At 41.0% G+C, this 22,626-nt stretch overlaps 1 protein-coding gene across 1 annotated transcript; it reads left to right on the forward strand.

Moving 5' to 3' along the window:
- On the forward strand, window positions 1-1,455 carry LOC140842878 (uncharacterized). Its single transcript, XM_073211080.1, has 2 exons — window positions 1-576; window positions 1,219-1,455. The coding sequence occupies exons 1-2, from the start codon at window positions 1-3 to the stop codon at window positions 1,453-1,455; spliced, it is 813 nt and encodes a 270-aa protein (XP_073067181.1).
- Window positions 1,456-22,626: the final 21,171 nt, after the last annotated feature.

Consider the following 22,626-nt stretch of genomic DNA (forward strand, 5'->3'; position numbering starts at 1 on the left):
ATGTGTGATGCCAGTGACTATACAGTGGGCGCTGTTTTAGGCCAAAGACGGGAAAAGATGTTTAGGGCAATTTACTACGCAAGCCGCACAATGGATGCAGCACAACAAAATCACACTACGACTGAGAAGGAGATGCTTGCAGTAGTTTTTGCTTTCGACAAATCCAGACCCTATTTGATCGGCACAAAGGTAGTAGTTTTCACTGACCATGCAGCTATTTGCTACCTATTCGCCAAGAAAGATGCAAAACCATGCTTGATAAGGTGGATTTTTCTACTACAAGAATTTGACTTCGAGGTCAAAGATAAGAAAGTAACTGAAAATCAAGTGGCTGACCATTTGTCAAAACTGGAGCTAGAGGATAAAAAAGAAGAGGGAGTTATACAGGAAACATTTTCGGATGAGCAGCTCTTCGAGGTAAACTCTGTACTTCCTTGGTTTGCTGATATCGCTATTTTTCTGTCTTGCGGCACCCTCCCCCCAGATTTGAGCTATCATCAGAAGAAGAAGTTCGTCTATGACATCAAGTTCTTTAATTGGGAAGATCCATTTTTGTATAAGAGGTGTGCTGATCAAGTGAGTAGGAGGTGCGTGGAGGGTATCGAAGCACATCAAATTCTGGAGAAATGTCATTCTTCACCATATGGTGGACATTTTGGAGCATCACAAACAGCAGCTAAGGTATTGCAATCTGGTTTTTATTGGCCTAATTTTTTTAAAGATAGTTATACCTTAGTAAAATCATGTGATAGATGCCAGAGGTTAGGAAACATCTCCAGGCGTCACGAATTACCACTAGCAAATGTCTTGGAAGTGGAAATTTTTTACGTTTGGGGCATTGATTTCATGGGACCCTTTCCCCCTTCTTCTGATAATTCTTATATTTTATTATCTGTGGATTATGTTTCGAAATGGGTGGAAGCAATCGCCACCAATACTAATGACGCTCGTGTTGTAGCTAAATTCGTGCATAAGAACATCTTCAGCAGGTTTGGAACACCGAGAGCCATCATAAGTGACGAAGGTACGCACTTTTTCAATAGGATTTTCAACTCAATTTTGGCTAAATACAGTGTGAAGCACAAAGTGGCACTAGCATATCATCCTCAGTCGAATGGACAAGCTGAAATATCCAACCGGGAAATTAAACAAATTCTGGAAAAGACTGTCAACACCAACCGGAGGGATTGGGCTATTAAGTTGGATGATGCGTTATAGGCTTGTCGGACTGCATTCAAGACACCTATTGGGATGTCTCCCTATAGGCTAGTATTTGGGAAAGCATGCCACTTGCCGCTAGAATTGGAGCACCGAGCATTTTGGGTAGTAAAGAAGTTTAAATTTGATTTAAAAGCTTCTGGCGATGTCCGAAAACTGCAGTTAAATGAGATGGATGAATTTCGAAATGAAGCATATGAGAATGCCAAGATCTACAAAGAGCAAACCAAGAAGTAGCATGACAAGATCATTGTGCGAAGAACATTTGAACCGGGACAATAGGTGCTGCTTTATAATTCTCGTCTCAGACTATTTCCAGGAAAGCTAAAATCAAGGTGGTCAGGACCGTTTATAGTGGAGGCAGTGCAACCATACGGAGCAATCGAACTCAAATGCAATGATGATAGAATGTTTAAGGTGAATGGTCAGCGAGTGAAACACTATTTTGGAGATGAAGTACGGATTTCGGACAACATCTCACTGGCCGAATCTACTTGAGGCAGAACTGAGTCGGGCTGATGACATTAAACCAAGCGCTGCGTGGGAGGCAACCCACGATTATTTTTCGCATTCATTTTGTTTATTTTTATATTTTATTTGTTGATTTTAATTGTTCATTTCACGTATTGATTTGAATTGCTTTAATTTTTGCAGGTGTATTTTTTACATGAAAAAAAAGGTGAGGGACAGATGTCTGCGCGCAGCCGCGCCATTTCTCGCGTAGCAGCGCGCTCAAAACCAGTGGGTAGGAACAGAAGCATGCGCGTAGCCGTGCCACTTCTCGCGCGACCGCGCACACTCAATCATCGAGTGGAGACCAGAACCATGCACGCGATCGCGCCATTTCTCGTGCAAACCGCGCGCACCCCATCAACCCTGAAGAACAGAAGCACGCACACATCCGTGCGAGTTCTAGTGCGACCGCGCGCTCTCAATTATTGCAGGAAGATAGAAGCTCGCGCGCGGCCGTGCCACTTCTCGCGCAACCACGCGCGCCGCATACCAACCATTCTTTAAAAACCCTATCTCACAATTTTCACACACAACTCTCCTCTCCCTCAAGAACAGCCGCCTCCCCCAACACTCTCCTTCACAAATCCTCTCCAAATTCACCCAAACCACAAACCTCCATCCCCAAAACACTCCACCACCTCTAGACATCATCTCCACACCATCACACCACCCAAATTTACTAGAGCCGCTGCTACTCAGCCGCCGTCGCCGTCGTTCTTCCAGCAGCAGCCTCCGCCACCACAAACTACCGCCGCCTACTGTCGCCGAGTGTCATCAAACTGTTAATTTTCTACATTTGAGGTTCCGATTAATGTGCTTTCTTACTATTTGGGTTAACTTCTACCAATAAAATAATTGTGGGTGCCATAGTGCTATATTTGTTGCTATAAGTATGGATATTGTTGAGTAATTATGCCGCCAAGAAAAAGATCGAAGGATGTGGCTTCCTCTTTTGGAACGAGGAAGCATTCAGAGTTTACGACAGCACTCTGTCTAGGTCAATTATTAAAGAACGAGGGCTAGATCTGACTTACCCTGACTGTGCAATAATTGAAGAGATTGAGCGAAGGAGGTGGTTAGATATATCCTAGTCACGACCAGACGCAGCTATTTCTGTAGTCCGTGAATTTTATGCCAATTTAAGAGTTAAACATGAGGACTACAGAGTTTTGGTACGAAGGCAACTGGTCTATTTCGATTCGGCAACCATTAATGCTATCGATAATCTGCCGAGTTTTGAAAATGACGAGTATACTGCTTTGATTACTGGCACTATGGATTACGATGCTATTATCAGGGAGTTGTGCATTGAAGGTGCTGACTGGCGATTAAATCAAGGCTCTCCGATCATTTTAAAAAAATCTGAATTGCTTCGTGACCCGAGAAGTTGGGCTTCCTTCATCCTGTCAAGAATCATGCCATCGTCCCATCAAACTGAAATTACAAAAGACAAAGTGACATTGATTTTCGCCATAATGACCGGGAAGACAGTGGATCTAGGGAAGATAATAAATGGTTCTATTATGCATGCTGGTGCAAGAATCATGACCGTCAGTCTCCCCTGTCCACATACTATCATTGCACTATGTCTTCATGACGGTGTGCAATGGGGCTCGGATGAACAAGTTCTGAAAGCTAAGGACCCAATCACGGTATATGAAGCATTCCGCTTGCGAGGAGGACGAGAAGTAGAACGACAAGAGGCTAGGGCAGATTACAACCAGAGGGCCAGAGAACGCCAAGTGTCGCCACCACCATCAATCCCTCGAGTCAATTTGCGAGACAGGATTTTCCGAATGGAACATGATATGCGGGCTCAGCGCCAAGAGCTGGCCGAACACCGACACACTACTAATACTTTCATGTCTTATATGATGGACTTCACATCGGTGATTGCCCAGCATTTTCCACCTACTGGACACGAGGATGCTCCCTTTCTACCACATCCAGCCTGTGTTGGAAACTAAATTCCGGCGTTTGACAAAATATGAACCAACTGAAAATACGAACTGAAGAACCTAAAGGGGGGGTGAATAGGTTCTTTTAGGCCCTTTAGCGTTTTTAAAACGAGTTTGCAAAAATTGGAAGCGGAAGACTTGAGGGACAATCACAAATAAAATGAATGCGTAAAGTAAGTGCGTAAAATAAATGCGTAGTAAAGTAAATGCGTAAAGTAAAGAGGGATAGAGATGTTTATGGAAGTTCGACGAAGAATCGTCTACGTCTCCCCTTCTCGATGAGGATCGAGGTATCACTATATCGACTTGGCTTTAGGAGCTCCAAGCTAGCTTTTACAACCACGCCTTGATGCGTCTACTTGGCCTTGAGGGCTCCAAGGATAGCCACGAACTTTACAACCCACTCGAGAGTATTACTTTCACTCTTTTTCTACAACTCTTTTGATATTACAACTCTTTTAATCAACGCACACAAGAGATAGTAGAAAGCTTTGTAAGAGACAAGAGAGTGGAGTGGGATGATTGAAAATGCATCCTCAAAGGCCTATTTATACTAGTCTTGAACGCCAAGGTTCGGATCTTCTGTTTATGCTTCGGAACGTCCGATGTGATTGAAATCAATTTCCGTAATTTTGGGATGACTTCGGATCGTCCGTTCTTGACTTCGTAGGGTCCGAACATATGCTTCGGAGGAACCGATCAAACTTCGTTGCTTCCGAACAGTTCTTTCAGACCGTCTATGCACAGCTTCGGAAGGTCCGAACTCCAGTTCGTACCGTCCGAACATTCCCGCGTTTCCGGAGATTTGAAATCTTCAACACTTCGTAGCGTCCGAAATGTCCTTCGTAGCGTCCGAAATCTTACTCGATCAATCAGTCATATCAATTTGTCTCCGCATTGAAGTGATTTGATTGCTTGTGTTCGGAACGTCCGATCACGTCTTCGGAACGTCCGAACGCTCTCCTCGCAGCTTCCGAACAGCTTCTATTTTGCTTCTGAATTGCACAATTTCGGACCGTCCGAACCGAATGTCGGATCTTCCGAACGTAACCCGTTCTTAATTTCCTGCATGCCTCAATATAAAACATTAGTACATTTTTAATCCAAGTTTTGGTATCATCAAAACAAAAACTTTGGGATATGTTATAGCATTAAAAACATTAATCTCATCCTCGAGATTTGTATGCGTTTAAGGCGTAACAATCTCCCCCTTTTTGATGATCACAAAACTTGGTTAAAAAATGAGATAACAATAATCAACATAATCGAAATGGTTATTAAATAACTCCCCCTTAATCAAATAACAAGTCTAAGAGGTTGAATTAAGGCGAATTTATTTAATAACCAATTAACAGCAATTTTAACCAAATAAATTCTCCCCCTTTTTGTGATAAGCAAAAAGACATAAGCATAAAGAGAGACAAATAAACAGGTAAAATATCCACTAATAAATGCAAGTCTTTTATACAATAATGCATAAAGATAAAATAAACAAAAATAACAAAAACATAATCTAAGAATCCGCATCCCGCGACTCTCTATGTCTCCTCATCTCAGCCTCGATGGAATCCAGACGCGAAGAAGTCTCGGTATGATGGCGCTCTAAGGTAGACTCTAAAAGAGAAAAACGAGTGTCGAAACGAGTCTCCAATCGCTCGAGATACTCGAAAATCCGATCGTAGGGTCCAGAGGGAGCAGGCGGAGTGAAGCCATGAGGAAGGTCATCCATGGTCATCAAAGGAGTGCTAATAGGGTCGGGAACACGCTGATGGGATGAAGAGGGAATATCAACCGAAGGGGTAGGAGTGGTACCCGTAGTAGGGGGACCAGCGGGAAATCCTCTCGTCTGAACGTGAGGAGGAAGGAGACCGAAGGGAACATGAAAGTGTTCGGTCGGACGATAGGACGCAAAGATGCGATCCTTGTCGATGACCCAAGAGGATAAGACGGGATTCCAAGAGAGTCCCATCTTAACAACAGTATCATGGTCGATAGTCTCGCGAGGAGAAATAGATAAGGATTCTTCATCTGTAAAGTCAATGCCCAGATGGGCTAGAATCCGGTTAATGAACCGGCCAAATGGAAAAGAGACGCGAGTAGAAGAAGCCGCGTACTCCATGGCGTACATAAGAAAACGGGGAAGGTTAAAAGGACGCTGGGAGACTAAATAATAGAGAATGTACAGATCGAGATATTTGCAAGTGGAGAGGTCTCCACTGCGAGGAACAATAGAAGAAGTGATGAGCTTCAGAACAAGCTGAAGCTGAGGAGAAAGGTCCTTCGCATGAGGACGGTCATCGGCAGGAGTTGGCGGACGACCGAAGATGGTGGTCAAGGCAGTGACTCGATCAAAAGTGGGGTCATTCTCAGTCCAAGACTGAGAAAAGAACTCACTCGGTCCGTCTCGAGGAAGATCGAACCAAGTGGAGAGGTCGGCGGTAGAAAAAGAAATGAACCGACCCTGAACAATGGTAACAACACGAGTGTCATCACCACCAAGAACTAAGGAAAAGTTCGCATAGAACTGATGTATGAGAGAGGGGTAGATGAGATCGGGTACGGAAGGTAGAAAGAAGTTTCCCCAACGTTGAGACTCAATAAGAGTAACCAACGTAAAGAAATTTGCACGAAGATAATCGGTGTGAAGGGTACGACCAGGCAGAATGTTACGGGTTTCGAATTCAGGTGGGGTAGGACGAGGATTGGGTGGTTGGGTAAGATCATGATGAAAGGCACCGTGACGAGGGCGAACATTTCGGCCAGCTGCGTTACGGCGCGGAGGCATAGTGAGTAGTGAGTGTTTTGTGTGGGGAAAGAAAGAAGGAGTGAATGAGCAAATAAATCAGAGGATCCGAACGCCTATTTATAGGCCATGTTCGGACGGTCCGAACATGAGTTCGGAAGGTCCGGAATTTGAACGGAACGGTTATCTGGCAGTCAGTTCGGACGATCCGATTCACAATCGGACAATCCGATCATAGAACGGAGGCTACGAAGCTTAAACGGAGGGTCCGAAGTCTGACAATCAGGCATGGGAAGGCGCGAACATTAAATGACATCGGAAGGAGTTCGGACGATCCGATGTTTGTTCGGATGGTCCGAAGAGGGAATCGGAGGTTCTGGAACCTATGGTCAGGTTCGGACGATCCGAACACGTTCGGTGGATCCGAGGTGAAACGGAGCATCCGAATAGGAGCGGTGATTCCGAAGTAGCCAAGATGAGGAACACCTAAAATTTAAAATATTTAGCACATAAATGAATGTTGAGCCATAATTATGGATAAATACAATTAATTTGTATTATCCGACATTATAATGCTCACATTAATAATACTCCCCCTCAATTTAACAAATATGTACGAGAGTATTCGACTAGTGTTTACAACTCAATCATGCCAAGTTCACCACGCAAACGAGTAAAAGTAGATTCATCTAGTGGTTTTGTAAAAATATCAGCAATTTGATTCTTGGTGTCAACATAGTGAAGTTCAACATCATTTTGCTCAATGTGATCACGAATGAAATGATGTCGAATGTCAATATGTTTAGTACGAGAATGTTGAACTGGATTCTTTGTTAGACATATGGTGCTTGTATTATCACAAAAGATTGGAATTTTTGAAAAAGTAACACCATAGTCGAGTAATTGATACTTCATCCAAAGAATTTGTGCACAACAACTACCGGCAGCCATATACTCGGCCTCGGTCGTTGAAAGTGCAACACAGTTTTGCTTTTTAGAAAACCATGACACCAAGCAATTTCCCAAAAAGAAACAAGTTCCACTAGTGCTCTTTCTATCCACCTTATATCCTCCAAAGTCGGCATCACAGTAAGCTTTTAAATCGAAAAATGAGTTCTTAGAATACCATAATCCGAGATTTGGAGTATTTGAAAGATATTTGAAAATGCGTTTTAAGGCGAATAAGTGTGATTCCTTTGGACATGATTGAAATCGTGCACACAAGCAAACACTAAACATAATGTCAGGTCTACTAGCAGTCGCATAGAGTAGGGAGCCAATCATGCTACGAAATAACTTTTGGTCAACAGGTTTACCTCCCTCATCTTTGTCGAGTCTGACTGTCGTGCTCATAGGTGTGGATGAGGCTTTGGAAGACTCCATCCCAAACTTTTTTAGCATATCCTTGATGTACTTCCCTTGGTTGACAAAGAAACCATCCTTGCATTGCTTGATTTGGAGACCAAGGAAGTAGTTGAGTTCGCCCATCATGCTCATCTCAAAGTGATCCTGCATAAGCTTAGAAAAATCTCTACACAAGTGTTCATTAGTAGCACCAAAAATAATATCATCTACATATATTTGTACTATCAGCAAATCATTATTTTTAGTCAAGGTAAATAAGGTAATATCAACTTTACCCCTACAAAAACCATTAGACAGCAAAAAGGTAGATAATTTCTCATACCAAGCTCTAGGAGCTTGTTTCAAACCATACAAAGCCTTATCAAGTTTATACACATAATCAGATAAGTGCACATCTTCAAAACCAATAGGTTGCTCAACATACACTTCTTCTTTCAAATCACCATTAAGAAAAGCACTTTTAACATCCATTTGAAACAATTTAAAGTCTCTAGAGCAAGCAAAAGCAAGTAGCATGCGAATGGATTCTAGTCTAGCAACAGGGGCATAAGTCTCATCATAATCAATTCCCTCTTCTTGACTATATCCTTTAGCTACTAGCCTAGCTTTATTTCTAGTGATTGTACCATGCTCATCTAACTTGTTCCTAAATACCCATTTAGTTCCTATGACAGGTCTATCAGTGGGTCTAGGTACAAGATTCCAAACTTTATTCCTTCTAAATTCATTTAGTTCATCTTGCATAGCAATAATCCAAGAATCATCAAGTAAAGCTTCTTCTATGTTCTTAGGCTCTATGTGAGAAAGAAAAGCAAGATAATTGCACATATTAGAAGAGCGAGTAGATACTCCCTTCGATGGGCTACCAATGATGAGGTCCATGGGATGATCCTTGTGTGTAGTCCACTCCTTCGGAAGAGGTGCGTCCTCTTGATCTTTAGGAACATCATCTAGGCTTGTGGACTCCAACTTTTCGCCAAGGATATCTATATCATCATCATCAGAAACAACAGTTCTAGGCAAGCAATGGTTAGTTTCATCAAATATGACATGAATAGATTCTTCAACTAGTAAAGTACGTTTATTAAAGACTCTATATGCTTTGCTAGAAGTAGAGTAACCAAGAAAGATACCTTTGTCCGATTTAGCATCGAACTTACCCAGGTTGTCCTTACCATTGTTGTGGATGAAGCATTTTGATCCAAAAGCGCGGAAGTAAGAAATGTTAGGCTTTCTCCCTCTCCATAGTTCGTATGGAGTTTTCTTGAGAATTGGCCTTATTGATACGCGATTGATGATGTAACAAGCAGAACTCATTGCTTCAGCCCAAAAATATTTTGGTAGAGAATGCTCACATAGCATGGTCCTTGCAATCTCTACTAGGGTCCTATTCTTCCTCTCAACGACACCGTTTTGTTGAGGAGTTCTAGGACAAGAAAAGTTGTGACCAATGCCTTTGCTTTGACAAAAAATTGAAAAATTTTCATTTTGAAATTCCGTTCCGTGGTCACTACGGATTTGTTTGATCAAAAGATTTTTCTCATTTTCAACCTTTTTGACAAAAATTTTGAAATGATCAAAGGCATCATTTTTGTGGGCTAAAAACAATGTCCAAGTAAAACGTGAAAAATCATCTACAATGACAAAAGCATAAGATTTTCCTCCTAGACTAGTTGTCCTCGAGGGACCACATAAATCTAGGTGAAGTAATTCAAGGGGCATAGAAGTGGATACAAAATTTTTATTTTTGAAAGATTCCTTTGTGTGTTTACCAAGTTGACAAGCATCACAAAAAGAATCTAATTTTAAATTCAGCTTTGGCATTCCGGAAACTAGGTCAAGTTTTAAAAGTTTTTCTATGGTGCTCATCCCAACATGACCAAGTCGTCTATGCCAAAGAATGTTGTCATCAACATTTAATGTTACAAGGCTTTTTATTTTTGAAAAAGATGAAATCTTTAAATCGACCTTGTAAACATTTTCACTTCTATAACCTTTGAAACTAATGGTTTTGTTAGTTGTGAGTGATACAGTGCAATCGTGTGGTGTGAATTTGACTTCATAACCCCTATCGCACAATTGACTAATGCTTAGGAGGTTATGTTTAAGCCCTTTCACAAGAAGTACATCATCAATAATAGTAGAGTTAGATATACCTATTGAGCCGATGCCTTCTATGATCCCTTTGCTGTTGTCTCCGAAGGTCACCGATCCCTTTTCTTTTGGTCGAATGGATTGTAGCAACTTCTTTTCTCCCGTCATGTGTCGAGAGCATCCACTGTCAAGATACCAAGTGCTCGATGACTTGTCTCCCCTTTGTCCCTACAAGGTTGAGATACAGTTTGATAGTTGGTACCCGTTTCTTTGGGTCCTTTGGGGTTAGTAGTAGTTGGGGATTTGGGGATCCATTTCCAATAACTATTCTTGTTGTGTTGGTGTCTAAGTTCCTTGCATTTAGGTCTTATGTGGCCTATCTTACAACAGTAAGTGCATGTTGGTGGTGTTTTTGGTTTTGCCTTTGCGATAAGACTAGCGAAGTTGACTGATTTCTTTTCATATCCTAGACCTCCTTTGTCGAAGTTACACCTTTGCATGCTCAAGAGGTTTTCTAGTTTACCGCTACTCACATTGAACTTGTTGAAGGCTTTCTCTAAGTCTCTTAGGTTTGTCTTGAGCTTAGTGTTGTCATGCATCCTAGCTTCTAGTTCAGTTTTAAGTTGCTTATTCTCATTTCTAAGTGACTTAGCCTTATTGTACATACTAGTGTAAGCGGAGAGTAATTCATCGTAAGAGGGTACCTCGTCGTCATCCGAGTCGGTCAGATGATCTTCCTTCGCCATGAAGCATAGGGTAGACTCCTCTTCGTTGTCGCTGTCGCTCCACGTGGCTAGAAGGGCCTTTTTCTTGTCTTTGCCGGCCTTCTTCTTGGAGGGACACTCGTTTGCATAGTGACCCTTTTGTTGACAGTTGTAGCAGGTCACTTCCTTCTCAAACTTTTTGTCTTTCTTGTTGAAGTTGGAACTCCGCATGAATCTTTTGAACTTTCTAGTGAGGAGTGCCATTTCTTCATCGTCGCTATCTTCAAGTTGACTGGTCAAGGCGATCCCTTTCGCCTTTACTTTGTCGTCATCTTTCTTTGTCTCCTTCCGGGTAGATACTTCAAGTTCATGGGTCTTTAGGGTCCCATGAAGTTGATCAAGGTCGTAGGATGCCGCATCTCCCTTGTTGGATTCAATGATAGCCGTGCGCTTTGCATCCCATTCCGCCGGTAATGCTCGAAGGGCTCTCCTCCACACTTGTTTAGTTGGGTAGTTCTCACCAAGTTGGGCAAGCTCATTGATGATTTGGGTGAGCCGCCGGAACATGGTGTCGATATCCTCCTTGGGTTCCATCTCAAAGGTCTCGTACTTGAGTTGGAGAATGTAGTAGCCCGAATTCCAAATTGGGTAATTAACGGATTAATGGTGATTAAGAAGGTTTAATGTGTAATTTTGACCGAGTCATGATCGGACGGACCGAAGATGGTTCGGAAGCACCGAAGAGTTCGTAAGGTCCGAAGTGGGTTCGGTGGATCCGATCATTAGGTGTCAAGAGTTGATCGACACGTGGGAGTTCGGAAGGTCCGAAGTGGGTTCGGTGGATCCGATCATTAGGTGTCAAGAGCAGCTGGACACGTGCATGTTCGGACGGTCCGAAGTGTATGAACGGAGGATCCGATCATGAGCTGTCAAGAGCCAATGGACACGTAGCGTTCGGACGTTCCGAAGTGGTGTTCGGAGGATCCGAACATGGCCTATAAATAGTGGTCGGATTTCCTCATTTTGACTCGCCAATTCAGAGAATTCCATAGCATTTCAGTCGTTTCTGACAGGTTCTAGTCTTGTTCCGAGATTTGGGCACTAGCGGGGAGCTGCTGGTCTTGTAGCAGAGCTGTGCTCTAGTTGGGAGCTAGCGGCATCAGCGGGCTAGCGACGGACGAAGGTTTGGAATTTTATCAGTATTTATCTCAGGATTATCTAGTCAAGTCTGGTAGATAAGTTTAGTGATGGTTTTCACTTGATGAATAGGCTTGGATTAGACCTGTTGTCTGGTTGTTCCAGTGGATTAGGATTGCTGTGATAGAGGTACGAAAGTACTATCCGAGATATCCTGGTTGAGTATACATTCATATATGTGTTGCATGAGTATGTGGTGCATTGTTATATGTCATATGATGCATGCTATTATGTCACGGTTATTACTGCACGTTGCATTTCATGTTGAGCCGTACCTTCTTCGAGATAGCCTTTACTGTTGAGCTGTATCTCTTTCGAGATAAGCTATATCTTGGGGCCGCTCAGCCCTGTCTTGTGGACGCATGGACACCGAGAGTACACAGTGGCCGACGGGTCGGGAGGGCTTCGGTGGTCCGGGACATTTTAGGTCCACGTCTGTCTTGTAGTGGATGCAGTGACCCAGAGGTTGGACCGCGCGGCACTATCCACTTGGCGCCTCTAGACTGAGCATTGTTGAGATCCTTTTGTGATTCCTGTTTCTTGACTACCCCGGTATCATATCATAGCATGTGCATTTCATATAGGTTTGTATACTCATACTTTTGTACTGGGCGTTCTTATCGCTCACGTCCTCGGTTTTGTTTATTCTTGGACACCCCATTCCCACGGGGCAGGCCTCAGGTTGGACAGCTCAGGAGGAGCAGGAGGAGGACGTTGAGTAGCTGGTTGGTTTAGTTTATCGGTATTGTTTTGATTTCGATATGGTTGTACCAGATATTCTTTACCTTATTTTGAGTTGTTATAGACTTCGATTGGGTTGTATAATCGGTATAGTTGTTGACTTTTTCCGCTGTTATCTCTGATTATTGTTGATTAGGTTATTTGCATGCTTAGTTTTTGATTAGTAGGTGATTCTGGAACGGGTCACTACATTTATGGTATCAGAGCATGCATACGATTTTGGGATATAGATTTCTGTTTTGGGATTTCCGTTGACCAATTTACTAGTTTCCCTATTCTATGTTGTAGCAATGGCTGACCACTTTGGTGATGAGAGTAGTCAGGGAAGTGTAGGTCGTTGGGGTGACCAGGACGATCTGTTAAGCGTCATAAGTTACCGCATGTTTCTCTAGACGTCATTCTTTCTGTTTCTACTCCGATGGGTCATTCGGGGTTAGCTAAGCGTCTAGTGATGGGTTGTCCTTTAGATTTTGAGGGTAACGATGTTGTTATTTCGTTTTGTTCATTCTCTTGCCTAGATTTCGAGGACGAAATCGTTTTTAAGGGGGGGAGAATGTAGTAGCCCGAATTCCAAATTGGGTAATTAACGGATTAATGGTGATTAAGAAGGTTTAATGTGTAATTTTGACCGAGTCATGATCGGACGGACCGAAGATGGTTCGGAAGCACCGAAGAGTTCGTAAGGTCCGAAGTGGGTTCGGTGGATCCGATCATTAGGTGTCAAGAGTTGATCGACACGTGGGAGTTCGGAAGGTCCGAAGTGGGTTCGGTGGATCCGATCATTAGGTGTCAAGAGCAGCTGGACACGTGCATGTTCGGACGGTCCGAAGTGTATGAACGGAGGATCCGATCATGAGCTGTCAAGAGCCAATGGACACGTAGCGTTCGGACGTTCCGAAGTGGTGTTCGGAGGATCCGAACATGGCCTATAAATAGTGGTCGGATTTCCTCATTTTGACTCGCCAATTCAGAGAATTCCATAGCATTTCAGTCGTTTCTGACAGGTTCTAGTCTTGTTCCGAGATTTGGGCACTAGCGGGGAGCTGCTGGTCTTGTAGCAGAGCTGTGCTCTAGTTGGGAGCTAGCGGCATCAGCGGGCTAGCGACGGACGAAGGTTTGGAATTTTATCAGTATTTATCTCAGGATTATCTAGTCAAGTCTGGTAGATAAGTTTAGTGATGGTTTTCACTTGATGAATAGGCTTGGATTAGACCTGTTGTCTGGTTGTTCCAGTGGATTAGGATTGCTGTGATAGAGGTACGAAAGTACTATCCGAGATATCCTGGTTGAGTATACATTCATATATGTGTTGCATGAGTATGTGGTGCATTGTTATATGTCATATGATGCATGCTATTATGTCACGGTTATTACTGCACGTTGCATTTCATGTTGAGCCGTACCTTCTTCGAGATAGCCTTTACTGTTGAGCTGTATCTCTTTCGAGATAAGCTATATCTTGGGGCCGCTCAGCCCTGTCTTGTGGACGCATGGACACCGAGAGTACACAGTGGCCGACGGGTCGGGAGGGCTTCGGTGGTCCGGGACATTTTAGGTCCACGTCTGTCTTGTAGTGGATGCAGTGACCCAGAGGTTGGACCGCGCGGCACTATCCACTTGGCGCCTCTAGACTGAGCATTGTTGAGATCCTTTTGTGATTCCTGTTTCTTGACTACCCCGGTATCATATCATAGCATGTGCATTTCATATAGGTTTGTATACTCATACTTTTGTACTGGGCGTTCTTATCGCTCACGTCCTCGGTTTTGTTTATTCTTGGACACCCCATTCCCACGGGGCAGGCCTCAGGTTGGACAGCTCAGGAGGAGCAGGAGGAGGACGTTGAGTAGCTGGTTGGTTTAGTTTATCGGTATTGTTTTGATTTCGATATGGTTGTACCAGATATTCTTTACCTTATTTTGAGTTGTTATAGACTTCGATTGGGTTGTATAATCGGTATAGTTGTTGACTTTTTCCGCTGTTATCTCTGATTATTGTTGATTAGGTTATTTGCATGCTTAGTTTTTGATTAGTAGGTGATTCTGGAACGGGTCACTACAGAGAAGGTCTATCTTCGTTTCTTTGACTTGATTGGTTCCCTCGTGGCAAATCTCCAATTTGTCCCAAATCTCTTTGGCGGAGGTACAAGCCGAGATTCGGTTGTATTCATTCATATCTAGAGAACAATGAAGAATATTCATAGCTTTAGCATTTTGAGAGATAAGTTTCATATCGTCCTTGGTGAAGTCATCCATTCCCTTAGGAATTTCCTTATTATCCACCGTTTTCATGGGGATATAGGGACCTTTTACCGTTATTTTCCAAAGGTCGTAATCGACGGATTGGATGTATAGAGATATTCTATTTTTCCAATATCCGTAATTAGTACCATTGAAAAGAGGGGGACGATTTGTGGATTGTCCTTGGGCATACTCGCTTGCTAGATTGGCCATTTAAAAGATTTTGAAAAACCTTGCTCTGATACCACTTGAAGAACCTAAAGGGGGGGTGAATAGGTTCTTTTAGGCCCTTTAGCGTTTTTAAAACGAGTTTGCAAAAATTGCAAGCGGAAGACTTGAGGGACAATCACAAATAAAATGAATGCGTAAAGTAAGTGCGTAAAATAAATGCGTAGTAAAGTAAATGCGTAAAGTAAAGAGGGATAGAGATGTTTATGGAAGTTCGACGAAGAATCGTCTACGTCTCCCCTTCTCGATGAGGATCGAGGTATCACTATATCGACTTGGCTTTAGGAGCTCCAAGCTAGCTTTTACAACCACGCCTTGATGCGTCTACTTGGCCTTGAGGGCTCCAAGGATAGCCACGAACTTTACAACCCACTCGAGAGTATTACTTTCACTCTTTTTCTACAACTCTTTTGATATTACAACTCTTTTAATCAACGCACACAAGAGATAGTAGAAAGCTTTGTAAGAGACAAGAGAGTGGAGTGGGATGATTGAAAATGCATCCTCAAAGGCCTATTTATACTAGTCTTGAACGCCAAGGTTCGGATCTTCTGTTTATGCTTCGGAACGTCCGATGTGATTGAAATCAATTTCCGTAATTTTGGGATGACTTCGGATCGTCCGTTCTTGACTTCGTAGGGTCCGAACATATGCTTCGGAGGAACCGATCAAACTTCGTTGCTTCCGAACAGTTCTTTCAGACCGTCTATGCACAGCTTCGGAAGGTCCGAACTCCAGTTCGTACCGTCCGAACATTCCCGCGTTTCCGGAGATTTGAAATCTTCAACACTTCGTAGCGTCCGAAATGTCCTTCGTAGCGTCCGAAATCTTACTCGATCAATCAGTCATATCAATTTGTCTCCGCATTGAAGTGATTTGATTGCTTGTGTTCGGAACGTCCGATCACGTCTTCGGAACGTCCGAACGCTCTCCTCGCAGCTTCCGAACAGCTTCTATTTTGCTTCTGAATTGCACAATTTCGGACCGTCCGAACCGAATGTCGGATCTTCCGAACGTAACCCGTTCTTAATTTCCTGCATGCCTCAATATAAAACATTAGTACATTTTTAATCCAAGTTTTGGTATCATCAAAACAAAAACTTTGGGATATGTTATAGCATTAAAAACATTAATCTCATCCTCGAGATTTGTATGCGTTTAAGGCGTAACACGAACCAACTAATCGAGTAAACTGAACTCAGCAACTGATCGAGTAAACTGAACTCAGCAACTGCATCTAGTAAACTAATCTACGCAACTGAAACGCAATTCAGTTATTCTCCTCGTCAACCGACAGATAATACATCCTTCAACTAAACATGTCTCGGGAAAGAACATTCAACCGAAAAAGAGACATAGAAGACTGCAACTGAATGTGAAACGCCACAATCAATACAGCTTAGAACAACGCATTTCGGCTAAAGAAATTAAGATGCCGCATTACAATAAATGAAGCAAACAATTACCAAGGAATGATGAAGTGACAATCAACGGATACAAAGATTCAAATATATCTCAAGTTACCATTAGAAGTGAAGCTTATAAATATGACAGAAGAACAGCTGAAACAAAGAGAGAGATCAGTCTATTCAAATCTTACTGTTACTCTGCCAAAATCTTAGCTCACTCTTACTTGATTTATTCGTGGCAGTCAAGGCTACAATTTGAGCTCACTAGCACTTTGTAATAATCGATAAATTAGATAGTTCTAAGATCAGTTACGCACTGAGAACATCTTGCAATACTAAGAGTTTCAGTTTTGGCAGTGATAAGTCCAAACTGAAGTGGGTCAGTACAAATATTGTATTCGATCAAAGTCTTTTAGTGAAAATCCTATCCTTGAGATAGAAGGGGTGACGTAGGAGTAATTGAAATCTCCGAACATCCAGAAACAACCCTTGCACTTTTCATTTCAGTTTTTTATTCTATCTTTCAGTCAGTTACTTTCCGCAACTACTTTAGTTTAACTGATTGCCATTGACCAACAAGATTCCTAGAATCAGTTTGTCACCAAACTGAACTCAAAATTCGAAAAGATCAGTTTTAATTGAGAGTGTTTATTCAACCCCCCCTTCTTAACACTCTTGATACGTTAATCGATCCTATCAAGTGGTATTAGAGCGGGTGAATCTTGTTCTTGAATACTTTTGATCTATAAAGTTGCTAGCATGACTTCATTCAACAAAATTCCTATGTTCTCCAGAGAAGAATTTGATGATTGGAAAATCAGAATGCAGGCTCATTTAGCTGCACAAGATGATGACATGTGGTATGTCATAACTGATGGACCCATGAAGATTATGAAAATAAACACAGCAGTTGCCATAACAGAAGGGGCACCACAAAGAATAGAGAAGCCCAGAGATGAATGGACAACTGAAGATAAAAGAAAAGAAAATCTTGATAATGTGGCTAAGGACATTCTGTACAAAACGCTGGACAAAGTAACCTTCAGCAAAATAATGATGTGTAAGACAACCAAAGAAATTTGGGAAAAGCTGATCCAGCTGTGTGAAGGAAATGATCAAACCAAAGAAAATAAACTCTCTGTTGTTGTTCAAAGATTTGATAACATCAAAATGAAAGTACGAGAATCAATGCACGAGTATGATGAAAGAGTAAGCATTGTCGTTAATGAGTTAAATCCACTGGGGAAAGTGTATACCAACAAAGAGATTGCACTAAAGGTAATGAGAGGTCTTCCCAAGGAATGGGATGTCAAGACCATTGCAATGAGAGAGTCCAAAGATCAGAACCAGATTGAACTTCATGATCTGTTTGCTGATTTAAAGGCTTATGAATTTGAGCTACAGACCAGAGAAGGAGAACCATCTACCCCTGCAGATACAACTGCTCTAGCTGCTGTTAGAACAGAACCAGTCAGTTCAGTCGAGAAATCTGCTGATCAGTTGAGCAATGATGCTATGTCATTGTTCATCAAAAAATTTGGAAGGTTCATGAGAAAGAATCAAGGAAACTTTCAGAAGCCATACCCAAGGAACAGCTCCAAAGATGAATCAAATGCTTGCTACAACTGTGGCAACTCAGGTCACTTTATTGCTGATTGTCCTAAACCCAAGAAGGATAGTCAGGGATCAACTGATAGAAGAAAGAAATCATATGAACACAAAAGAAGACCCAAGGAAGATAAGAAGTCCTTCAGAAAGAAACACGAGGTACTCTTAGCTGAAGAAAATAAATCTAAATGGGCAGAAACTGACAGTGAGGAGTCAGAACCAGAAAGCTTATGCAGCTCTAGTGATGATGAGGAAGTCAAGTTTTGATGGCTAATGATGCAGAAGAATAATCATCTAGCCAACAGGTATTGATTTAAGTTCAACTGATTTCACACGAGAAGAACTCATTCTAACACTACATGACATGGTAAATGAGTATCAAAAGCTTGCATCATCATTTGAAAAAATCATAGCAAAACAAACTGATCCCACAGACAATAAAACCAAAACTGATGAATCAGTTGAAGGGTTGAGTCTAAAAAGAGAAATTGCTGAGCTAAAAGCAGAGAGAAACAAAAATCAGTCATTAATCCAGAAGTTGATTCTTGAAAACTCAAAACAGACTGAGCTCATTCAGTCTTGGAACAAGTCATCTACTGCACTGAATGAGATGCAGAATTCACAAAAATCAGTTTCTGATAAAACTGGTTTAGGGTTCAACACTCAAGGAGAAATGTATCCAAATGATACTCAACCAAAGCTAAAAATAGACAAAGGGAAATACATTCACTTAGTCAAAGCAACAGTGGTACAAGAAAAAATTGTGCCCAACAAACTGATTGAGCAACCTACTAAGAATATGAGTAAGGCTAGAAGATATGGGATTGGTTATAGTAAAAAATTCCAACTGATTCACAAAGTCAGTCATCAAAGAAGTTTCACAAGAACTATTCGAATATCTATTTTATTACTATAACTGCAAGCCAGTTCAGAAGAGATATAGACTGAACAATCAGTTGAATAAAGCTAAAACACAAAATGTATCATCTGTACACTACACACCAAGCACACAAAAGCCGAGAAAAACCATTTGGAATACAGCTACTGGAAAGTTTGTTAGACTAAACCAAGTGTGGGTTCCTAAGGGACTAATCAGTTCAGGACCCAAATAGATATGGGTACCAAGTTATATTGTGTGTGTGATTGCATGTAACATGTACAAACAAGAACTCAATATGGTATTTGGACAGTGGATGTTCGCGACATATGACAGGAGATGCAAGTGTGTTATCTCAACTGATCAAATACAGTGGTCCAAACATCAGTTTCGGGGACAATTCCAAAGGTAGAACTGTGGGTAAGGGTAAGCTTATCCATGGTAACTTTACTTTTAAAGATGTTCTATTAGTTAAAAACCTGAAGTATAACTTGATTAGCATCAGTCAGTTATGCGACAGTGAATTCTCAGTACAATTTGACAAAAACCCATGCTCAGTCAAAACTTCAACTGATGAAATCATACTAACTGGCAAACGTTGTGGAAACACATATAAAGTCAGTTGGAATGATCAAACTTATGCACCAGTTTGTTTAATTGCTTCCAAATCATCTAAAAACTGGTTGTGGCATAAGAGACTAAATCATTTAAACTTTAAAACCATTGCCTATCTGAGTAAACATGAACTTGTAACTGGTTTGTTCAAAATAGACTTTTCAAAAGAAAAACTTTGCTCAGCATGTCAGTTTGGAAAACAAGTAAGATCTTCCTTTAAAAACAATGGTCGTAAATCTTCTTCCCGATGCTTAGAGCTGTTACATATGGATCTATTTGGTCCAATACCAGTCATGAGCTTAGGGGGAATGAAATACACCTTGGTGATTGTTGATGATTTTTCAAGATTTACTTGGGTTATCTTTCTCAAATCAAAAGGCCAAACTGCTGCACAACTGCTCAAGCTCTTCAAAAGACTTTTAAATGAAAAATCAGTTGGAATTGATCGAATCAGATCAGATCGAGGAACTGAATTTATCAATCAAACTCTTTCAATTTTTTTAGAAAATGCTGGAATTAAGCATGAGCTCTCAGCAGTTAGAACTCCTCAGCAAAATGGTGTAGCTGAGAGAAGAAATCAGACTCTTAAAGAAGCTGCTAGAACGATGCTTGCTGACTCTAGTATTTCTCAAAGATTTTGGGCAGAGGCAGTAAAACTGCGTGTTACACTCAGAACAGATCAATGATTAATAAAAATCATATGAAAACACCATATGAGATCTGGCATGGAAGAAAAAGTATAATTACTTATTTCAAAATATTCGGCTGCAGATGTTTTATTCTCTATAATGGTAAAAATTATTTAAAAGCGTTTGATGCTAAATCTTCAGAAGGAATATTTCTTGAATATTCATTAGTTAGTATAGCTTATAGAGCCTTCAACAAGAAAACCCTAAATGTTGAAGAATATGCTCATGTTGATTTCGATGAAACTGAACTAACTGATAAGCCAACTGATCAAGTTGAGCTAGTTGATCGATTTACAGATATCAGTTTGGAGGATAATGATGAAGGAGACAAACATATAAATCAAAACAACCTCCAAACACCCGAACCAGAAGTGTTAGATCAATCAGTTGAACCAGAAGTCATTCCTAATGATCACTTGATAGAGCAAACTGATGACATTCAGTTACCAACTGAAGAAATTGTTGATAAAACAAATACTGAGTACAGATGGAGAAAATCACATCCACCTGAATTGGTAATAGGAAATCCATCTGATCCAGTAAGAACTCGCAATCAAATGCTAAATTTATTTATCTATTCAGCGTTTGTTTCACAACTAGAACCGAAGAAAACTGATGAAGCTCTTGCTGATCCTAACTAGGTAAATGCAATGCAAGAAGAGCTAAATCAGTTCACTCATAACAATGTCTGGAACTTAGTTCCAAGACCAATTTCAAAAACTATTATAGGTACAAAATGGGTGTACAGGAACAAATTGAACAAGGATGATTCAGTTGTGCGCAATAAAGCGAGACTAGTAGCACAAGGATATAGGCAAGAAGAAGGAATTGATTATGATGAAACATATGCACCAATTGCAAGACTGGAAGCTATCAGAATATTCCTTGCATATGCTTCATTGAAGAACATCAAAGTCTATCAAATGGATGTAAAGAGTGCATTCTTGAACGGTCAACTACAAGAGGAAGTATATGTTGAACAACCCCCAGGCTTTGTATATCACAACTTTCCTGATTATGTATATCATTTGAACAAAGCCTTACATGGTCTTAAACAAGCTCCCTGAGCTTGGTACGAAACTCTTTCAAAATTTATAACTGATCATAATTTTTCTGTTGGATCAGTTGATAAGACCTTGTTCAAATTTTCCAAGAATAATCACATTTTACTTGTTCAAATTTATGTTGATAATATCATATTTGGGTCAACTAACCCCAAATTATGCAAGAAATTTGCTAAGTTGATGCATGAAAAGTTCGAAATGAGCATGATGGGTGAACTGACATTCTCTTGGACTGCAAGTGAATCAATTGGAGAATGGTATATTCATCAGTCAGACTAAATATACAAAGGAGCTGCTGAAGAAATTTGGCATGGAATCATGTTCATCTGCAAATACTTCCATGAGCTCATCAGTAAAATTGGACACTGATCAAGGGGGAATATCAGTTGAGGCAACATTATATCGAGGCTTAATAGGTTCATTGTTTTACCTAACTGCCAGTCGCCCTGATATTGTATTTGTTGTCTGTATGTGTACCAGATTTCAAGCAAATCCTAAGCAATCACATTTCTCAGCTGCTAAAAGAATTTTGAAATATCTTAAGGGTACACAAAATGTTGGGTTATGGTATTCTAAAGACTCATCTTTCAATTTAGTTGGCTATTGAGATGCAGGTTATGCAGGATGTAAACTTGATTGAAAGAGTACAAGTGGATCATGTCAGTTTCTTGGAGACAGACTGATCTCCTAGTTCAGCAAAAAGCAGACATCCATAGCTACCTCAACAACTGAAGCAGAATATCTTGCTGCTGGTAGTTGTTGTGCACAACTGATCTGGATCCAGCAATAACTGAGAGATTATGGAGTAATTACAAATGAATCGCCTATATTTTGTGACAATACGAGCACAATTGCCATCACCTATAATCCAGTTCTTCACTCAAGGACCAAGCATATAGATGTCAGGCATCACTTCATTAGAGATCATGCTTTGAAGAAGGACATTAGACTGGAGTATATCTCAACTGAGCAACAAGCAGCTGACATCTTCACCAAACTATTACCCGAGACTAAGTTTTCTCACTTTCGCAATATTCTTGGTTTAATTGACTTGTCTTAAAATTATTATTGATGCTGTTTTACTAATAAAAATTATTTGCAGAAAATAAAAACACAACAACAAATCGAACATGATACTTTATTAAGAATAAAATCGTTTCCATCTTACAAAAGAAATCTCAGAACCAACTGAATCTTGCCATTCTCTAATCCAATCATTCAACTCATACACTCGGATTCTAGAAAATGATTCAGTTGTAGAAATCCTCTCAATCACATGCCATTCCTTCCATAGCATTGCATGTAACAGAACATTGTCATCAACCAGGTCCGTAACATGCCTAACTTCAAAACAATTAATATA

Source organism: Primulina eburnea, chromosome 10 (assembly GCF_022965805.1).
Source record: "Primulina eburnea isolate SZY01 chromosome 10, ASM2296580v1, whole genome shotgun sequence".
Lineage (NCBI taxonomy): Eukaryota > Viridiplantae > Streptophyta > Magnoliopsida > Lamiales > Gesneriaceae > Primulina > Primulina eburnea.

Excerpts from the sequence above, each read along its gene's own strand:
- LOC140842878 (XM_073211080.1), top strand. The coding sequence starts at position 1 with ATGTGTGATGCCAGTGACTATACAGTGGGCGCTGTTTTAGGCCAAAGA. Across the intron at positions 577-1,218 it reads ATAAGAGGTGTGCTGATCAA|GCTTGTCGGACTGCATTCAA; the intron begins GTGAGTAGGAGG and ends GATGCGTTATAG.